We start from the raw sequence: 16,798 nt of genomic DNA, 5'->3' as shown, positions 1-16,798 counted from the left end.
CACCACTCCCCTCACGAGGCTCTTCCTCTCCTCTGGGGTGTCCCTGCCCTCCTCCCTGGGGGTCCCCGCTCCCTTCCCCGCATCCTCTCTCCTTTCCCTGGATGCTCGCTCCCTTCGAGATGATCCCCTTTCTCCTGCGGGTCCTGGTTCTATTGCTGGGGGGGGGTCCTCTCTCCTTTCCCTGGATGCTCGCTCCTTTCAAGATGATCCCCCTTCTCCTGCGGGTCCTGGTTCTATTGCTGGGGGGGGGTCCTCTCTCCTTTCCCTGGATGCTCGCTCCTTTCAAGATGATCCCCCTTCTCCTGCGGGTCCTGGTTCTATTGCTGGGGGGGGGGTGTCCCCTCTCCCTCCGGCCCATGTCCCCGTCCCCCCACCCGGCGGGGCTGCGGTCCCGGTTCCCCTCCCCGAGGCGGTGCCGGGGCCGGTTCCCCTCCCCGCGGCGGGGGCGGAGCGGCCTCCCCGAGCCCCTATAAAGCGGGCGGCGGGGCCGGTGCCGCAGCCGGGTTTGGGGGGTCACCATGAGCCTGGTGCTGGAGACGCTGCTGGGGCCCCCGGGGGGGCTCCGCAAGGACCCCTCCCGCGCCGCCCCGCGCTCCGCCGCCTCCAGCGGGTTCTACTCGTGGTCGGTCCCGGCGGGCCGGGCTCGGGGGGCGGCGGCAGCGCGGCCGCTTCGTCTACCGAGAGCCTGGACTCGCTGAACGGGGAACCGCGGGTGCGGAACGAGAAGGAGCTGCTGCAGGTGCTGAACGATCGTTTCGCCGGTTACATCGAGCGGGTGCGGGCGCTGGAGCAGCAGAACCGGGCGCTGGCGGCCGAGGCGGAGGCGCTGCGGCAGCAGCAGGCGGGGCGCTCGGCCATGGGGGAGCTGTACGCCCGGGAGCTGCGCGATATGCGGGGCACGGTGCTGCGGCTCGGGGCCGAGAAGGGGCAGCTGAGGCTGGAGAGGGCCCGCCTGGCCGAGGACGTGGCCGCGCTGCGGGGGAGGCTGGAGGAGGAGGCTCGGCAGCGCGGGGAGCTGGAGGCCGCCGCTCGGGGGCTCGCCCAGCGCTCGGCGCAGGAGGAGAGGGCGCGGGGACCCCTGGAGGAGCGAGCCCGGGCGCTGCGGGAGGAGGCCGAGCTGCTCAAGAAGCAGCACCGGGCGGAGGTGGGAGCGCTGCTGCGGGGAGCCCGAGCGGAGAGCTTCGCCGAGCAACCCCCGGCCCTGCGCCCCGGGGTCACCGACGCGCTCCGCGACCTGCGCGCCCAGCTGGAGGGCACGGCGGCTCGCAGCACGCTGCAGGCCGAGGAGTGGTTCCGAGGTGAGTCCCTCCCCGCGTTTTCCTTTCCCTGGGGCTGGGGGACACCACGAGGCAGCGCTACAGGGAAGGGGGTTGGGGTGGTGTTAGCGCAGCCACCCCCGGGGGTTGCAGGAACTCCCATTCATGCTGTTCTCCGGGAGGGTGTCCGTTGTGCCCTTGCCAGAGATGCTGCAGGGACCCACCTATATATCCAGTAACCTAAGAGAATGTTAGGGTAACCCCGTAGAGGTGTAGTGCAGGGACTGCTCCGAGATATCCACCTAGAATCATAGAATAACCTGGTTGGAAGAGACCCACCAGATCATCGAGTCCAGTCATTCCTATCAAACACTAAACCATGCCCCTCAGCACCTCGTCCACCCGTCCCTTAAACACATCCAGGGAAGGGGACTCAACCACCTCCCTGGGCACCTCTCTAGGAAGGTGTTAGGGTACCCCCAACCCGGGGGATGCACGGACCCCCACCTAGATATCCACTATATTATGGTAACTCCAGCCTTATCACCGGCTCCCCAGTGTCTGTAGGCGCACTGGTAAGTGCCCCACCCTGCAGTGTGTTTTGAGGGGGGTAGTATGGTCACTACCCCGGCATTCTGCAAGATTTCGGGGTGCCAGGACACCCCCCCTAATTCTGCGGAGTGTCCTACCAGCCCCTCCCTGCTGGAGCCAGGCCAGCAGTGTTTGCGGTGCAGTGCAGGGAGGGGTTTACAGCGCGGGGTGCCGCATCCCTGACGTGGGGCGGGTGGAGCAGGGAGTGTCCTTGCTGAGCTGTTGGGTGGGGCACTACGGTACCGAGGAGTAACGGGGAGAAGTCGGTAACCCCCCCCCCCGCTCCCCGGGGCTCGCCAACACCCCCCACCCCTGGGCGTGCTGTGCGCCCTCGGGGTTCAGCACCGCGGACAGCGGCACCCGCTGAGGCTATTGGGGGGGTTCAGCACCACGGACAGCGGCGAGCGCGCCGTCCCTATAGGGCGTGCGGAGGCTTCGCCGAGGGTACCGGGAACAACGGGCTCCGTGTCCCATCCTCCCCCACACTCCTCGCCACACCATTCCCTCCTCCCTGTCCCCTAGGGTGGCCGCCAGGCACTGCGGCAACCCCCTGCCTCGCCCCAGGATGGCTGGAAGCAGGGCGTGGCAACGCGGGGCACTCAGGCAGCTCGTTGGGTCCCAGGGGCTGTGGTAGGAGCTGAGCGGGGGGGCTGCAGCGTGGGTCGGCACTGGAAAAAAGTCCATAACGGCGAAAACATCTGCCCAGCCCAGCTGTCTTCACCTCTCCGGCACAGCGAGCATGGGTGGAGGCTGAAAACCTTCACAAATGAGGGCTGGTGAAGCTAGAGCACCCAGGGAGCCTCCACCAGGGTGGGCTCCGCAAACAAGACACACACAGGGGACGTGCAGTCTCAAACGATTTGAGGTTCCCCAAGGAGAGGAGGCTGCAGCCTCTTTCCCTGCAGCTTCTCCTTTCCCTTGTTGCAGTGAGGCTGGACAAGCTCTCAGAGGTTGCCAAAGTGAACACGGATGCCATCCGCTTGGCCCAGGAGGAGATCTGTGAGTACCGCCGCCAGCTCCAGGCCAAGACCACCGAGCTTGAAGCCCTCAAAGGGACACAGGAGTCGCTGGAGAGGCAGAGGCAGGACTCGGAGGAACGCCATCATGCAGATGTTCTGTCCTATCAGGTAACATGGTGCAGTGGGCAGCATCCTAGCCCTGACATTTGGTGGGGAGGGACCACCCAGCTGCTGAGGAGGAGCTGTGCTGCTACTTTGGCTTCAGGGATAATGATGACCAGCAGTAAATACTCAGGGTGGTGTCTAGAGCTGGCCTTCCACAGCTCCTGCTGATTAGGTTCCCAGAGCCTGAGGCTGCATCCAGATTGTTGTGTCCCTCACCCATGGTGGAGCCATCTCACACCTCTGCCTGGCTGTGAGCTGCCAAAGACACCCTGACCATGTCTCATGTCCTAAAGCTGGTGGCTCTGGACTGGAACACTGTCCCCAGGGTGATGGCTCATCCCCATCAGCCTCAGACTGCAACTTGGTGTTCATCAGACTCAGTCAGGTCCTAGGAATGTTCTTGCAGCTTTCCTGTGCTGTAAGGAGCTCAGGGAGGGGGTGGGGGCTCAGGTGGCCCCAGTGCAGCTCTTGTCTGAGGTGGTGCAGGGCTCCTGCCAGTGTCCCCAAGGGAACTGGACACACTGAAACAGCCTCTGGACGCGTCCCTTCCCACTGTGTCTGCAGGATGCAGACCCCTCTGTGAGGGGACCCCAGTGCTGCCCCACGCCGTGTTACCAGTTGCTTTGCCCATCCACAGGAAACCATCCAGCAGCTTGACAACGAGCTGAGGAACACCAAGTGGGAGATGGCAGCTCAGCTCCGCGAGTACCAGGATCTGCTCAATGTCAAAATGGCCCTGGACATTGAAATTGCTGCCTATAGGTATGAGGTGGGCAAGGGGAAGGTGGGAGGGTCTCAGCCAATCCCCTGTGCTGGTGGCTCTGGGGACATTCCTTGAGGGCTCTCGCTAAGACCTGGGCTCTTCTCCATGAGGAAGAGACACTTCCACCCCAAGACCATAGTGGGCAACATCTAGCTGGTTGACCCAGTCCTAGAAGCAGCTTGCAGAGGAGATGGAGGAAACCTGCACAGCCCAGGGTGTGGGAGCAGGAGGGTCAACCAGCATCTTGAGAGCAGGGCAAGGAGGGAGATGGAGCTGTAGGATGAGCCTGGCAGCTCCTGGTCATGGGAGAAGGTGAGAAGCAATCACTGACTGTCCTGCTCTGGTCTCTTCCTGGCAGGAAGCTCTTGGAAGGGGAAGAATATCGGATTGAGTCTGGCCTTGGGATGCTCTCCTTCCCTGAGGTGACCCCCAAAGCTCCCAGCATCACCACCAACATCAAGGTGAAGAGTGAGGAGAAGATCAAGGTGGTGGAGAAGTCTGAGAAGGAGACAGTGATTGTGGAGGAGCAGACAGAGGAAATTCAGGTAACTGAGGAAGTCACAGAGGAGGATGAGGCTGAGAAAGAGGCTGAAGAGGAAAAAGCTGAAGAGGAGGAGCAGGAAGAGGAGAAAGCTGAAGCAGAGGGTGAAGAAGAGGAGGCCAAGTCCCCAGAAAAACCAGAGTCCCCCTCGAAGGAACAGGCCAAGAGCCCAGCTGTCAAGTCCCCAGAAAAGCCACCAACCCCCTCAAAGGAAGAAGCCAAAACCCCAACAGTCAAGTCCCCTGAAAAGCCACCAACTGCCCCTAAAGAAGAGGCCAAGACCCTGGTTATCAAGTCTCCAGAGAAGCCCTCAACCCCGTCAAAAGAGGAAGCCAGGAGTCCAGCTGTCAAGTCTCCAGAGAAACCCTCAACCCCCTCAAAAGAGGAGGCCAAGAGTCCAGCTGTCAAGTCTCCAGAGAAACCTGCACCTCCCTCGAAAGAGGAGGTCAAAACTCCATCTGTCAAATCCCCAGAGAAACCCACAACCCCCTCAAAAGATGAGGCCAAGACCCCAGCGGTGAAGTCCCCTGAGAAAGCCCCAACTCCCTCAAAGGAGGAGGCCAAAAGTCCAGCAGTGAAGTCCCCTGAGAAAGCCCCAACACCCTCGAAAGAAGAGGCCAAGACCCCAGCAGTGAAGTCCCCTGAGAAAGCCCCAAGCCCCTCAAAGGAGGAGGCCAAGACCCCAGCGGTGAAGTCCCCTGAGAAAGCCCCAACACCCTCGAAAGAAGAGGCCAAGACCCCAGCAGTGAAGTCCCCTGAGAAAGCCCCAAGCCCCTCAAAGGAGGAGGCCAAGACCCCAGCAGTGAAGTCCCCTGAGAAAGCCCCAAGCCCCTCAAAGGAGGAGGCCAAGACCCCAACTGTGAAGTCCCCTGAGAAAGCTAAGTCTCCTGTGGAGGAGGCAAAGTCTCCACAGAAGGAAGCAGCCCCAGCCAAGGAGACCACACCCTCCCCTCCAAAGGAGCCCAAAGCTCCTGCAAAGGAAGAGCAGCCTAAAGAGATAACGGCTCCCTCCAAGCCCAAAGCTGAGGAAGGCAAGAAAGAGGAAGCTCCCAAGAAGGATGCCCCAGCCAAGGTGGAGGAGAAGCCCAAAGAGAAGGCAGCTGCTGTGACAGAGCCTCCAGCCCCACAGGTGAAGGAGCCCAGCAAGCCGGTCACCAAACCTGCAGAAGAAGGAAAGGCTGAGAAAGAGGCTCCACCAAAACCTCAGCAGGAGGTTGGGAAAGTGGCTGTAAAGGAGGCTGAGAAGCCAAAAGTTGAGGAGAAGGTGGAAGAGCCCAAGAAGGAGAAGGTGGAGGAGCCCAAAGACAAAGCAAAGCCCAAAGATGACCCCAAAGCCAGTAAAGAGCCCCCCAAGGCCGAGGCCCCTAAAGAGGCTCCCTCCAGCAAGGAGGGCAAAGCCCCAGAGGCAGCGCCTGCTGTGGGGAAGAAGTGAGGAAGTTGTGGGAGCTGAAGAGCACCTCTGGGTGCAGGAGCTGCTCTGCTCCCCTCCAATGGCCGGGCTTTACCTTAGCAATATGTCTGTGTGAGAGACTTAGCCCCCACTGCCCTGCCCTGGGGGCTTGGCCGATAGCTTCCCTAGCAGAACGTGATGTACGCCGAGCGCCACATTTAAACACTTGAATTATAACCGAGGAGAAGGGGACCCAGGGGACCAACCCACCCTTCTCCAGTAAGTGCATTTATTTAATGTATGTGCAATCGATGGACGAGTGCAATGCAGAGCTCTAGCTGCTTGGGATGGGGGCTGGTGGGGTCTTCCAGGTCTTTCCCTGACCCAGGGTGCAGCGGGAGAGGCTGGGCACTGCAGGAATGCTCACAGACACACGGTGCACTAGGAACCTCAGCCCACTGTCGTTTGCTTACTGTGCAATAACCAAATAAAGTGCTTACAGAGACGCCCTGGCTCCGCTCGCCTCCTGTCCGAGTCGGGGAGGAAGGGATGGGGAGGGAACGCATGAAAGGCAGTCCTGGCTGCCTTCCTGGGAGTAAAGCCCACCCCACGGCAGGCACAAAGGACTCTGTGTCCTCGGGGGCTGCCTGCACAGGGGCTGGGAACAGGGCCAGCTGCCCCTGCTCAGGATTTCAGCGGTGTTTTACTTCCTGTTTTTTTTTTTGAAGTGTGGCTCTCAAGTGGGCAGTGGAGCCTGGTTTAACCCGAGTGCTGCAGCAGCGCCTGGCACTGCAGCATCGTGCTGAGGGCAGGGACTGCGTGGAGGGGCTCTGCCAGCCTTCCCAGGGCAGAAATCAGAAGGGGGAAGGCTGGCAGCCAGAAGGGACAAATGACCTTGGGAAGGGGATGGAGCCCAGCTCTGCCAGCAGGATAGAATCACCAGGTTGGAAGAGACCCACTGGATCATCGAGTCCAACCATTCCTATCAAATTCTAACCCATGCCCCTCAGCACCTCATCCACCCGTTCCTTAAACACCTCCAGGGAAGGTGACTCAACCACCTTCCTGGGACCCTCTGTGGGGAGCTGGGAAGCACCAGAGAGGAGACACATCCCAGTTCCCTGCCACTAAACAGCATTCTAACCCTTTGCATGGTGCTGATGGGTCCTGCCTCTCACAGGACGTGGCTCTGCTCCCCCCGCAAAGTGCAGGGAAGCAGCAAGGCCCTCCCTTGCTGCAGGGTTTGTGCCGAGTCAGCTGGCTGTCAGCCAGTGCAGGCAAGGACAGGCTGTGGCTGCAGTGCAGGCTCTGGAAAGCAGCTATTTTTAGCCATCTCAGCTGCACGGTCCCAAGGCCCTGCAGCTCCCAAGGCCCTGCAGCAGGGAGGGTGGGCAGGAGGCAGGCAACACCCCAAGTGAGGGGACACACCAGCAGCAAGAGGGCTACCAGAGCCCAGAGTTAAGACTCTGCAGTCCCCCCAGCCCTCTGCACAGACAGGTGACCCACACACTTGGTTCTCTGTTCAGCATTTAATCCCTTTGGATAAAAAAATCTTCAAATGAAACCCACCATCTGGGAAAATAAACTGAAATGGGGGGATGGGGACGCTCCTCCCCACAGCCAGGATGAGGCCTGTGCCAGAGTGATGCCCAAGGAGCGCTCATCGGTGGCTGAAGAAGCCCTGGGGGTAGTTGAACTTGAAAGGCTTCAGGCGCATGGGGCCCCTGGAAGAGAAGAGGGAGAGGCTGACCCCACAGAACGAGGCCGGTCTTGGGGTCCTGCCCAGCTCTGTGGGTCAGAACCCATAGGCAGCTGAAGGAGAGGCTGCAAGTCTGGCAGTGGGTCAGGCAAGGGGACAACAGTGCCACCAGCATGCCCCAAGCACCCTCACTGCCCCAGGGTCCCCTGGCTCCTCACCTCACTAGGCGTAGACACATCTTCTCCTGGGGAAACTCCTTGGGTCCCTCCACGCTGGGGTCGTGGGGCTCTGTCTCCAGGTAGACATCCAGCACCATGCAGAGGCGCTGCAGCTGGTTGGTGAGGAGCTGGTAGCCCGGTTTGGGTCCCCACAGCTCCTTGTAGTTGACATTGACCTCGCTCTCCATGGCCTGGCAGAGGGATTAGTAGGGCATGGGTTCAGGTCTCTGCTTTGCCTTCTCAAGACCCGTGGGCCCGCCCTGAGCTGCCTGGCCACCCACTTGCCCCAACAGCTCACTTATTATGGACACAGAATCGCTGGGAACAGCCCCCAGGTGCTAGCAGTTCTCCAGCCTCCTCTCCCACTGCTCCAGGTTACCCGAATATTGTCGTCGTTGCTGCCATTTCGCTCTCCTTTCCAGTTCAGGCACAGACTGAAGACAGGCGGCAGCGCAGAGTAACCAGGGTTCAGGACCACAGCAGCCTGGAGCTTGGCTGAGCAGGGCAGGGAAGAAACATTACCCACAGGCCTCCAACCAGAGGGATTTCCCATCAAGACCCCCAGAAGCCGCCCTAGAGATGTCAGGTGTAGGAATGGGAAACCACCAGCAGAAGGAAACGTGCCTACCTGTTCCCCGTTCTATCAGGGCCATGTAGTAGAGGTGGGTGTCTTCAGCCAAGCCAGCCTCTATCACGTCTTTAGTGTAGGGCAGCTCCTGCAAGGAGAGACGAGGAGTGAGCAGTTGCTGGTGCCACGTGGGAGCTGGAAGGGATGTGGCCTCGTGCTCAGCCCATACCGCATAATCTTCATAGGGAATGGCAGTCCACTTCACCAGGCGTGAGACGATCTTGGTAGGGAAGAGATGCTGGCACTCGCTGGAAACTGGCACGACGCCGTGCTCTGAAAGCAAGGACAAGGCCACCTGAGCAGGGCAGGGCAGGGGACAGAGCTCTGTCACTGTCCTGCAGGTGGGAATGCTCCAAAGCCGGGACCAGGGGACATCGTTTATCCCTCTGATACCTTCATCAGATGCCCAGAGAGGAGCAGTGGAGGCCCTGGCTGTGATCCCACAGGAGCTTGCAGTGTTGGCAGCGCCTGCCCAGCCTGTTCAACAGGCGCACGACAAACATGGGTGTGTGGTTCACCTCCCACCACGGCCTAAAGTGATTCCTGGCACAGGGGTAGCCAGTCCTAAAGTGCTGGGCACTGAGAGGGGGCACAGCCTCCCTCTCCCACCCAAAACAGCCCTTGCGGCCTCGCAGGCCACCACCAGCAAGGACAGAGGGAAGGATTAGGAATGCCGAGGGTGGCACTGCAGATCCGTGGCACCATTAAAGTGACATTGGTCAGTTCTGTGCAAGAGGACACTGCTTCTGTGCCCCATTCCCAGGCACTATGCAGGGCACTCACCGAGCGATGCAAACTGCTTGTGCAGAGCCAAGCGGGACTGCAGCCTTGTCCGCAGCAACTTCACTGTGAGCTCCATGTGGCTGGCACTCAGCGAGTTGTCTGCAGTGACCGTGTGCTGTGGGCAGGAGGGACTGTCACCACCATGCAGGCCCCTATACTCTCTGAGCCCCCGCATCTAGCCACGGGGAGCGACACGCTCGAGTCACTACTCTGTGCCTGAAACAGCACTTAAGAGTGACACACGTGGGAGATAAAACACCTTGGTGTGGCCCCACCGCACAGATTCTTTCCAACTGAGCCTGTCCCAGCTGGAGCTCTGAGGGGACAGGACAGGACAGAACACAAGTGTCTCCAAAGCCTTCCCAAACCCCATCTCCATGTTCTGGTGAAGAGGGAAGGGGACGTGACATGCCTGAGGTTGATCCTTGGGGAAATGCAGGCCGCCCAGCTTCTGCACCCACACGTAGGGGTGCCCCAGCTCTGTCACATAGTCACTCAAGGTCTGGATGCTGTGGGGACAACAAAAAAGGGTTATGAAGCATTCCCTGCCTTGTCGCCAAACCGCCTGGCCTGCGAGCCAGCTGGAGAGGGCAGGTACTTCTTTTCCTGCACCCCAAGCCATGCCCAATGTGCACAGGATGCCAACTTCCCAGCTCCCGAGCCCTCTGGACAAGCTGGGGAGGGACACGCCACGCCAGAAGCAGGGAAACGGCACCAACCAGCTGGACACTCACCCCACTTTATCAAACTGGAACTGGTTGGCCGGGTTGGGTGTTTTCCTCCCGTGGTCTCCAGGATAGAGGCAGTTGAGGAGGGAGTCTGGGGAGAGCAGATCGCTGGCAGGAGGATGAAGGAGATTAATCAGCAGCAGCCTGGGCTCCATGTCTCTCTGGGGTGGCTACTAACAGGCTCCAAGCCCAGAAGAGGAGATTATGAGCTCCACAAGTTTGGTTTCAAAACCAGAATGGCTTTCCCCTAATTCCGCTCCGAAAGGAGCTCTGTCTCCTCCCTGAATGCAAAGAAGCTGAGGGGTATTACTACCACGTGCTGGTCTTGGAAATATATCACCCTGCCAGCGGGTCACTCTGAACACAGCACGGCAGGACACCAGGGCAGGGCACTCACGGCAAGCGGAGGGGTCATTGCCAAGGGGCTCTACTTACCCAGCACTGATGGCGGTTGTGATCTCAACGGCGGTGGTCACCTTGGCTTTCACTGTCATGACGTTGAGGTTCATCAGGTAGTAGAAGGTCAGGTGAAGCACGTTCTCATCTGTGCCAAGAGAAGGGGCAACGCTGCCACCTGCTCTCTCACTGCCCTCTACGGAGGGGGATGCACGCGCCCCCTCTGCCAGGGCAACAGCAAATAGAGCAGAAAGGCAACATCGGGAATAACTGGCAACCTCTAATGCCACCCCATCAGCACTTGTCAAGCTGTATCTGTAAGGCCCAAGATCCCACAAAAGAGAAAAGCTCCCAGCCACATGGGGGCTTCAGAGCAAGGTAAGCCCACCCACGTGGGCGTGAGGAGCTCCAGAGAACAGAACTGCTAAAACCACCTTGTTCAGTCTACCCTGAAAGGCCACGATCCTCCCTCCTGGGACAGCAAAGCCTCTCTGCACCTGCAGCTCTCTCCAGGGACCCCAAGCTGCTGCTGACCTGCTGTCACACATCCCTCTGTGCTCCCCACCAAGGGCTGCCAGACCCCACTTACCCTTGCATTTCAGGTCGATGGTGACAGACAAGGGGTGCCGCTTCAGCATTTCCTTGCGCTTGTCATCCAGCTGCACACCCAGGGTGGGTCTGCGCCGCTTCTGGAAAAGGTGAAAGAGCTGTCAGACCTTTCTCCTTCTGCTCCTTAGCAACCCACAGCCTCCCCTCCTCTCCCACTGCTCTTTCCTTCTAGTCTAGCTCCCCAGTCCACCAGCACCGTGGACACAGAGTGGCCCTGGGGTGGGAGGGAGGCACAAAACCCTTGCCCTGCTGCAGGGTGACGACAAAGCAATACCAATTCCCGTCCTTCCTTTAGCTCCCAGGCGCATCCCCACCTCTGTGAGATGATGCCAAGGACCTGCTGGCCCCAAACGCTTACCCACTGCAAGAGTCAGAAGCCGAGGCCTTTTCCCACACTGAAACCTGAGGCGCTGCTGCTGGGTGGTGGGAGGCGGTGGCACAAACCTCCCTCGGGCTTCGATGCTGGGGGCAGCCAGCACCTACAGCCTCTCTCCTGCACCCAGCAGGAAGGTACAACCTGCAGGTCCTAAACGCTGCTCCAAGGGAGCACAGTTACGCATCCCTCCCCACTGGACACCAGCCTCCCTGCCCACAGGCTATTTATACAAAGTAGAGCAGCTCCAGCCGGAGAGCTGCGAGGCAGCCGCTGCTGCTGGATGGGACACGAGCACAGTGGATTTGTACACTGCTTCTGCTGCATTCGGGACAGAAACTAGGAATGGCTCCTCTCTGCCTTCCCAAGAACCAGCTAGATTTTGTGTCAGCGCATCTACACACACACACCCCCAAGAGTACACAGGGCCCAGTTTCCCCAACACCTCCCAGTTTGCAAGCGCAGAACAGTTTGCCCATGATATGATGCTGGGAGAGGACCCAGAAGGGGACGTTTACCGTTGTCTGCTCCTCCTCTGCGTCAGAATCACTTTCATCATCTGCACAAAGAGAAGGGCATAAGCAAGGACCACCTGGGGCTCAGCAGCTTCCCACACCCAGCAGGACCACCAGCCTTTTCTGCAAGACAATAGCTCCCCCCATACCACCGTCCCCCCAAAAGCAGGGCCCCAGCAGGATGCAGACACACACGTCCCCAGTATCAGGGCTCACTCCAACGGAGACGGGCCGTGAGTGTCATTCAGGAAGGGGGATTTGGGGACAGAGGGGACCAGTGGCCAGGGACTTCAGCCACAGCACAGGCACCAGGCACTGTGCCATTTCAGCACCTGCCCGACCCCTCTGCCCGCAGCACAGCGTCAGGCAGCCTGCTGGTGGCAACACCAGCCCAACTCACCCTGTGAGTCCTCAGGTGGCTTGTACAGGGCTTTGGCTTCCTCTACACTCCCTTCAATGGCCACCACAAGCTTCTTATCTATGGAGAAGACAGGAAAACTAAGCCTTGAACCTTGCTTCTGTATGGGAAAGGCAGTTAGAAGCATTTCCGTCCCACTTCACAGCTGCAGTTTAGCCTGGAAGAGGCTGAGGGGAGAACTCATTGCTGTCTGCAGCTCCTGGAAAGGAGGTTGTGGTGAGGTGAGGTGGGTGCTGGGCTCTTCTCCCAAAGAATAAGTGATAGGACAAGAGGAAATGGCCTCAAGTTGCGCCTGAGAAGGTTTATATTGGATATTGGGAAAAAATTCTTCACTGGAAGGGCTGTCAAACACTGGAACAGGCTGGTGGAGTCTCCATCCTCAGAGGAATTTAAAAACTGTGTAGATGCGGTGTTTAGGGGCACGGATTATTGGTGTCTTGGCGGTGTGAGGTTAAAGGTTAAACTTGATCTTAAAGGTCTTTCCCAACCTAAACAACTCTAGGGCACTAGGAGCTGCCTCAGGGGATGAAGGCCTCCAGATGAGCTGTGAGGATGGGAAGAGGTGACTCCAGAGTCACCACCACCCATGGATGGCACAACAATGTCCCCACCTCACGGGGTGACAGCTCCTGGGAGGCCGCGTCAGCACCCAGCTGGCTCACACTGCAGGGACATTCCTGCTGACCTTGAGGAGTGAGGGCAGAGGTGGGAAATCGGCTTCCCAAGCAGTTCTTCCACCGAGGGAGCTGAGCAAACAAGGTTTCAAATGCTGCTGCCTCATTGTGCTGGCCCTGAGGCCACCCGCTGCTCTGGACTCAGCAGAATCCAGCAGCAGAGCAGACAGGATGAAAAGGACCTCCCCAAATGTCCCCAAAGCAGTGCTGCAAGTGACATCTGGCCACGTGAGGAGCGTTGTTCCCCAGCCCTGGCTGGTCACAGCCCCTCGCTGTGTCACTCCCCCTCAGTGCTCACCACAGGCCTGACCGTAGGCACTGGCTTGAACGAAGAGAACGTAGAGAGGTGGCGGGAGGTGACGGGCTGTCTCGTACTGCTTGTGTGCCTGGTCAAAAGGCATGAAGAGGTACTCCTGGACAGGCAGGGAGGCCTGGAGGAATGAGAAAGCAAGCCTTCATCACTGGAAACAGAGCAGTTCACCTTCCTCACCCTTCCTTCACTCCAGGCTGGTAAGCAGGAGACTGGAAACCAGTGCTGCAGCTGCAGGGCGGGGTTAAGCACAGGCACCGTGAGCTCGCAGGGAAGGACTGGCAGCTCTCTGGTGCTGGAAAATGTTTGGGTCTGAAAATAACCCAGTTCCTTCTCATGTTCTTCCATCCCAAGGCAATCACAAGGGGCTGGAACTGCGTGTCTTTCTCCAGGGAAAGGCCCATTTAATGACTCCTCCATCTGCAGTTCTGCAGGAATTGCCGCATAAACAAAGAGACTCGGGAGGAGTCTTGGCACCGGGCAGATCCATCCCTCGTCCACCCTGATTGGGAGAGAAATCTCTCCAAAGCAGAACTGCAGAGCTCACGTACCTGCATGATGCTGTTGAGGCGAGGTTGGAGGCTGCTTAGATACTCCTTCTTCACCTCAATCTCCTTCAGGATTTTCTCCTTGCTGGTCAGGCATTCCTTGTACTTCTCTGCCAGCCTAGGGATAGGAATTCGGTCACTGCCCCACATCCCAGCTACAAAGCCCACTGGGCTACACCTGGGCCACGGGCCCCAGCCCTTCCCACCTGACAGAAGTCACTACAGGAACCAGGAGAGCACAGAAATTGTGACAAACAAAGAGCTCTTAACCCCAAGGGCAAGAGGAGGCAAAAAGTCTGGAGGGACTGCAGCAGGTGGACATGGAACACACCGCCACACACCCACCTCTTGCGCTGCTCCAGCTCCCAGTCGAGGCGGGCCAGGGTCTGCTGGTGGGGCTCAGACAGAGTGACTGCAGGCCGGCTGATCTCAGGAGGAGCCTCCTTATAAAACTCCTCCAGGCTCACGAGCTCGATTTCCTCATGCTTTGACCTGCAAAGATCAGATTGTGGAAGGGCAGGAAACGCAGCGGCAGGGCTGAACTCCAGCATGTCTCATAGAAAAGCTGTCAATGCCAATAGTGCCCTGTGAACCAGCTTCATTCTGCTACAAACATCACAGCATCAGTGAGCTAAATTGGAGCAGGAGAAAGATCTTTCACAGACACCTTCCAAAAGGCCATTTGACGCCTCAGTTTAACTACAGCACTCCCGGCAGCAGCTCAGAGCACTGCCAACGCAATGGGCACGACAGAACAAAACTCATGATATACAGAGGCCAGAGAGTCCTTAAGAAGACCAGCATGGTCGTATCTTTCAGTTACACATGTATGGCACCTTCCCTCCTCCTCCGCAATCCTTTTTTGCTGCATCCCAGCACTGGAACTCCAGGACACTCCACCTCTCCTGCGCGGTGGCATCTGGAGCGCTTGCTCTCCTCCCACAGCAGGCTCAGGCCATGCGGCAGGAGATGCCTCCACCCTGTCTCAGACCCACCATCATGTCCTCTCCTTCCTGGCCACACTCACTTGAACTCCAGGCACTTGGTGATTTCTTTCTGCAGATGCATCACCTCGTAGAGCAAGTTCTGGAGCTGTAGGTGATAGGCATCGACCTTCTGCTTTGCCTGAAACACGGACACACAGACAGAGTAAGGGGTGAAGCTCCATCACCTTCCTTCCAGCAAGCACATCCCACCAGAGCCACTACCACACCCCCTCACCAAACCAGACAGGGACAGCAGGGTTTAGGGCATGAAATGATTATTGTTTTGGAAAAAAAGACATTTTCCAAGACTGGGAAACCAAGCGATTGTAACATCAGGCTGATTCTGCTCTGACCTGTGTTTGCCACCCCATTCCCACTGTACCTCGTGGGTTTGATCTCTCCCTTTCTTCAGCCGAATGTGAGCCAACCGGTTAAGCTTCTTCAGTGTCATGAAGTGGACGCAGCTCTGAATCCGCCGCTCGTCTATCTCTGCAGCCTGGGAGGCAGGAGAGAGGCATTTAAAGCAGGAGAAACGACTGGCACAACAAAGCCCCTTTGCTGCAAGCACTTCCTGTGAGTCCTGTCACAAAGTGGGCTCACGCTTCACTAAGGAGCCGTGATTAACATCACCAGGACTTCCAAAGGAGCCTCCAGGTGCACAGATGCATAGGCCACCCACAGGAAATCACCTGGGAGGGTCCTGAGCTCGCTCTGGTGATTCTCCTCAGCAGTGGGAACAGAAGTGTTTGAGCCCAAAGCACCCACCCTGCTGTGCAGAGGACAGTGCGGGTGGTCACAGCGCAAGCCTTCAGCAGTCAGCTGGGACTCAGTTCCTCCCCAGGAGCCCCTGGCCCATCAGAAGCTCAGACTCGCGTGAGAAGAACTCAATCTCCACAGCATCAGCTCAGTCAAGACCAACACCTCCCTATATTATATTCTACTTTAAGGGAGACTGTTCCGTTTTCCTGACTCTCCCCAGAGAACAGAGCAGCTCCTGCTCCCGTTTCTCTCAGATTTAGTGAAAACTTCAAAGAACAGAACACGTTAAATCAAGCACCGAAGCTACTCCTTACGTTGTCCTTGACGCCCCTGCTCTTCAGCTCCTGGATTTCAGCCATCAGCCTCTGGAGTTCCTGACACGTCTCTCTGTAGAGCTCATAGTCTCTGATGGGGTCACGGAGATCCACCTCGCTCTCCTCGCTGTAGTACCGAGCGTCCTGCAACAGCGGAAAGCACCTTCTACAGCTCCTTCCCTTTAATGCTCCTCCCTTCCACCTTCTAGAAAAAGAGGGCTGGGAAACAACCTCCTGGGTCCCAATTCCAGGCTCTGTTAATTCCAAGCTCAAAAAAACTCTACAGATGGGAGAGGACTCATCACTCCCAGGCACAAACACCACCAGGCATTAAAGTGCATGGGAATTCCAGGCTGTGTTTATATAGACATCAAAATTTTAAACCTATCCACCCTATTTGCATACAATAACCCAGGAAGATGATCACTTTGATCCTTATCCCCACTCTGGCTGGCTCCAAGTTGTGCTGCTGCTCATGCGAGTGTTTGAAGGCAAGCAGCAAATCTAGCCCTTTGCTCACTCTCCCTGTGTCTCCAGAGAAGGAACTCAGTTGAGTGCTCTCTTTCCTAAATGAGACACTAGCAGGCTCAGAAATCCAGAGCGGGACTTTCAGAGGCACTGGGAGGTGACTCAGTTCTGGGGAAAGTGTCCCAGAACCTCCTGAATGGGAGAAAAGGCCAGCAAAGAGAGGGGTGAGAACAGCTTATTGGGAAGCAGCAGCACACGAGCACCTGGTCACCATCGGCCTTGCCCCGCTTGCCCTCCTGTGGACCCCCATCCGTGCGGATCACTTTGGGCTTCCTCTTCTTGCTGGAGTCCGACGACATGGTGTTGCCAGCCTGGCACTGGGGGAGAAAGAGCAAAGCTGCCTGGGATAGAGACAAACCCAGGCTTGATTCAGCCACTGGCCATGGACTACGCAGCCTCCCAGCCAGCGAGTCCTGTGCCCTCTGCCCACCAACCCAACCCGCTCCAGGCCTTCTCCATCCCAGCTTCCCTTCTCCCAGCTCTCACCTCCCAACAACCCTACCACACCAGGACTGCAGCCCACCCAGCCTCCCAACACACTGGGAACAGGGCCTCTTCCCCTCCTCGGTTCCCTCAGAGCCCATCCCACATCTGAGAACAGAGCTTCCACAGCCCCTTCCAAACCCAATCACATCAGGACTGGGGCC

General features: G+C 58.2%; 2 protein-coding genes across 2 annotated transcripts; one reads left to right on the top strand and one right to left on the bottom strand.

The window, feature by feature from the left end:
• The first annotated feature begins 481 nt into the window (after window positions 1-481).
• Window positions 482-6,177, top strand: NEFH (neurofilament heavy chain). Its single transcript, XM_069871012.1, is given in 5 exon segments — window positions 482-642; window positions 645-1,298; window positions 2,775-2,974; window positions 3,609-3,733; window positions 4,093-6,177. Coding segments are annotated over 5 exon segments (2,718 nt in total). The 5' UTR covers window positions 482-518; the 3' UTR covers window positions 5,708-6,177.
• A 1,002-nt stretch (window positions 6,178-7,179) lies between these two features.
• On the bottom strand, window positions 7,180-16,519 carry THOC5 (THO complex subunit 5). Its single transcript, XM_069870884.1, has 19 exons — window positions 16,355-16,519; window positions 15,624-15,767; window positions 14,933-15,046; window positions 14,592-14,689; window positions 13,910-14,056; window positions 13,568-13,682; window positions 13,005-13,137; window positions 12,015-12,092; window positions 11,618-11,658; window positions 10,707-10,806; window positions 10,157-10,265; window positions 9,728-9,829; window positions 9,406-9,502; window positions 8,994-9,108; window positions 8,380-8,483; window positions 8,211-8,298; window positions 7,962-8,077; window positions 7,583-7,773; window positions 7,180-7,389 (listed from the first exon to the last, which is right to left on the bottom strand). Exons 1-19 carry the CDS (start codon window positions 16,448-16,450, stop codon window positions 7,326-7,328), a joined length of 2,052 nt encoding a protein of 683 aa, XP_069726985.1. The 5' UTR covers window positions 16,451-16,519; the 3' UTR covers window positions 7,180-7,325.
• Window positions 16,520-16,798: the final 279 nt, after the last annotated feature.

This window comes from Phaenicophaeus curvirostris, chromosome 17 (assembly GCF_032191515.1).
Source record: "Phaenicophaeus curvirostris isolate KB17595 chromosome 17, BPBGC_Pcur_1.0, whole genome shotgun sequence".
NCBI classification, from domain to species: domain Eukaryota; kingdom Metazoa; phylum Chordata; class Aves; order Cuculiformes; family Cuculidae; genus Phaenicophaeus; species Phaenicophaeus curvirostris.
This window is presented reverse-complemented; position numbering and strand designations above follow the sequence as displayed.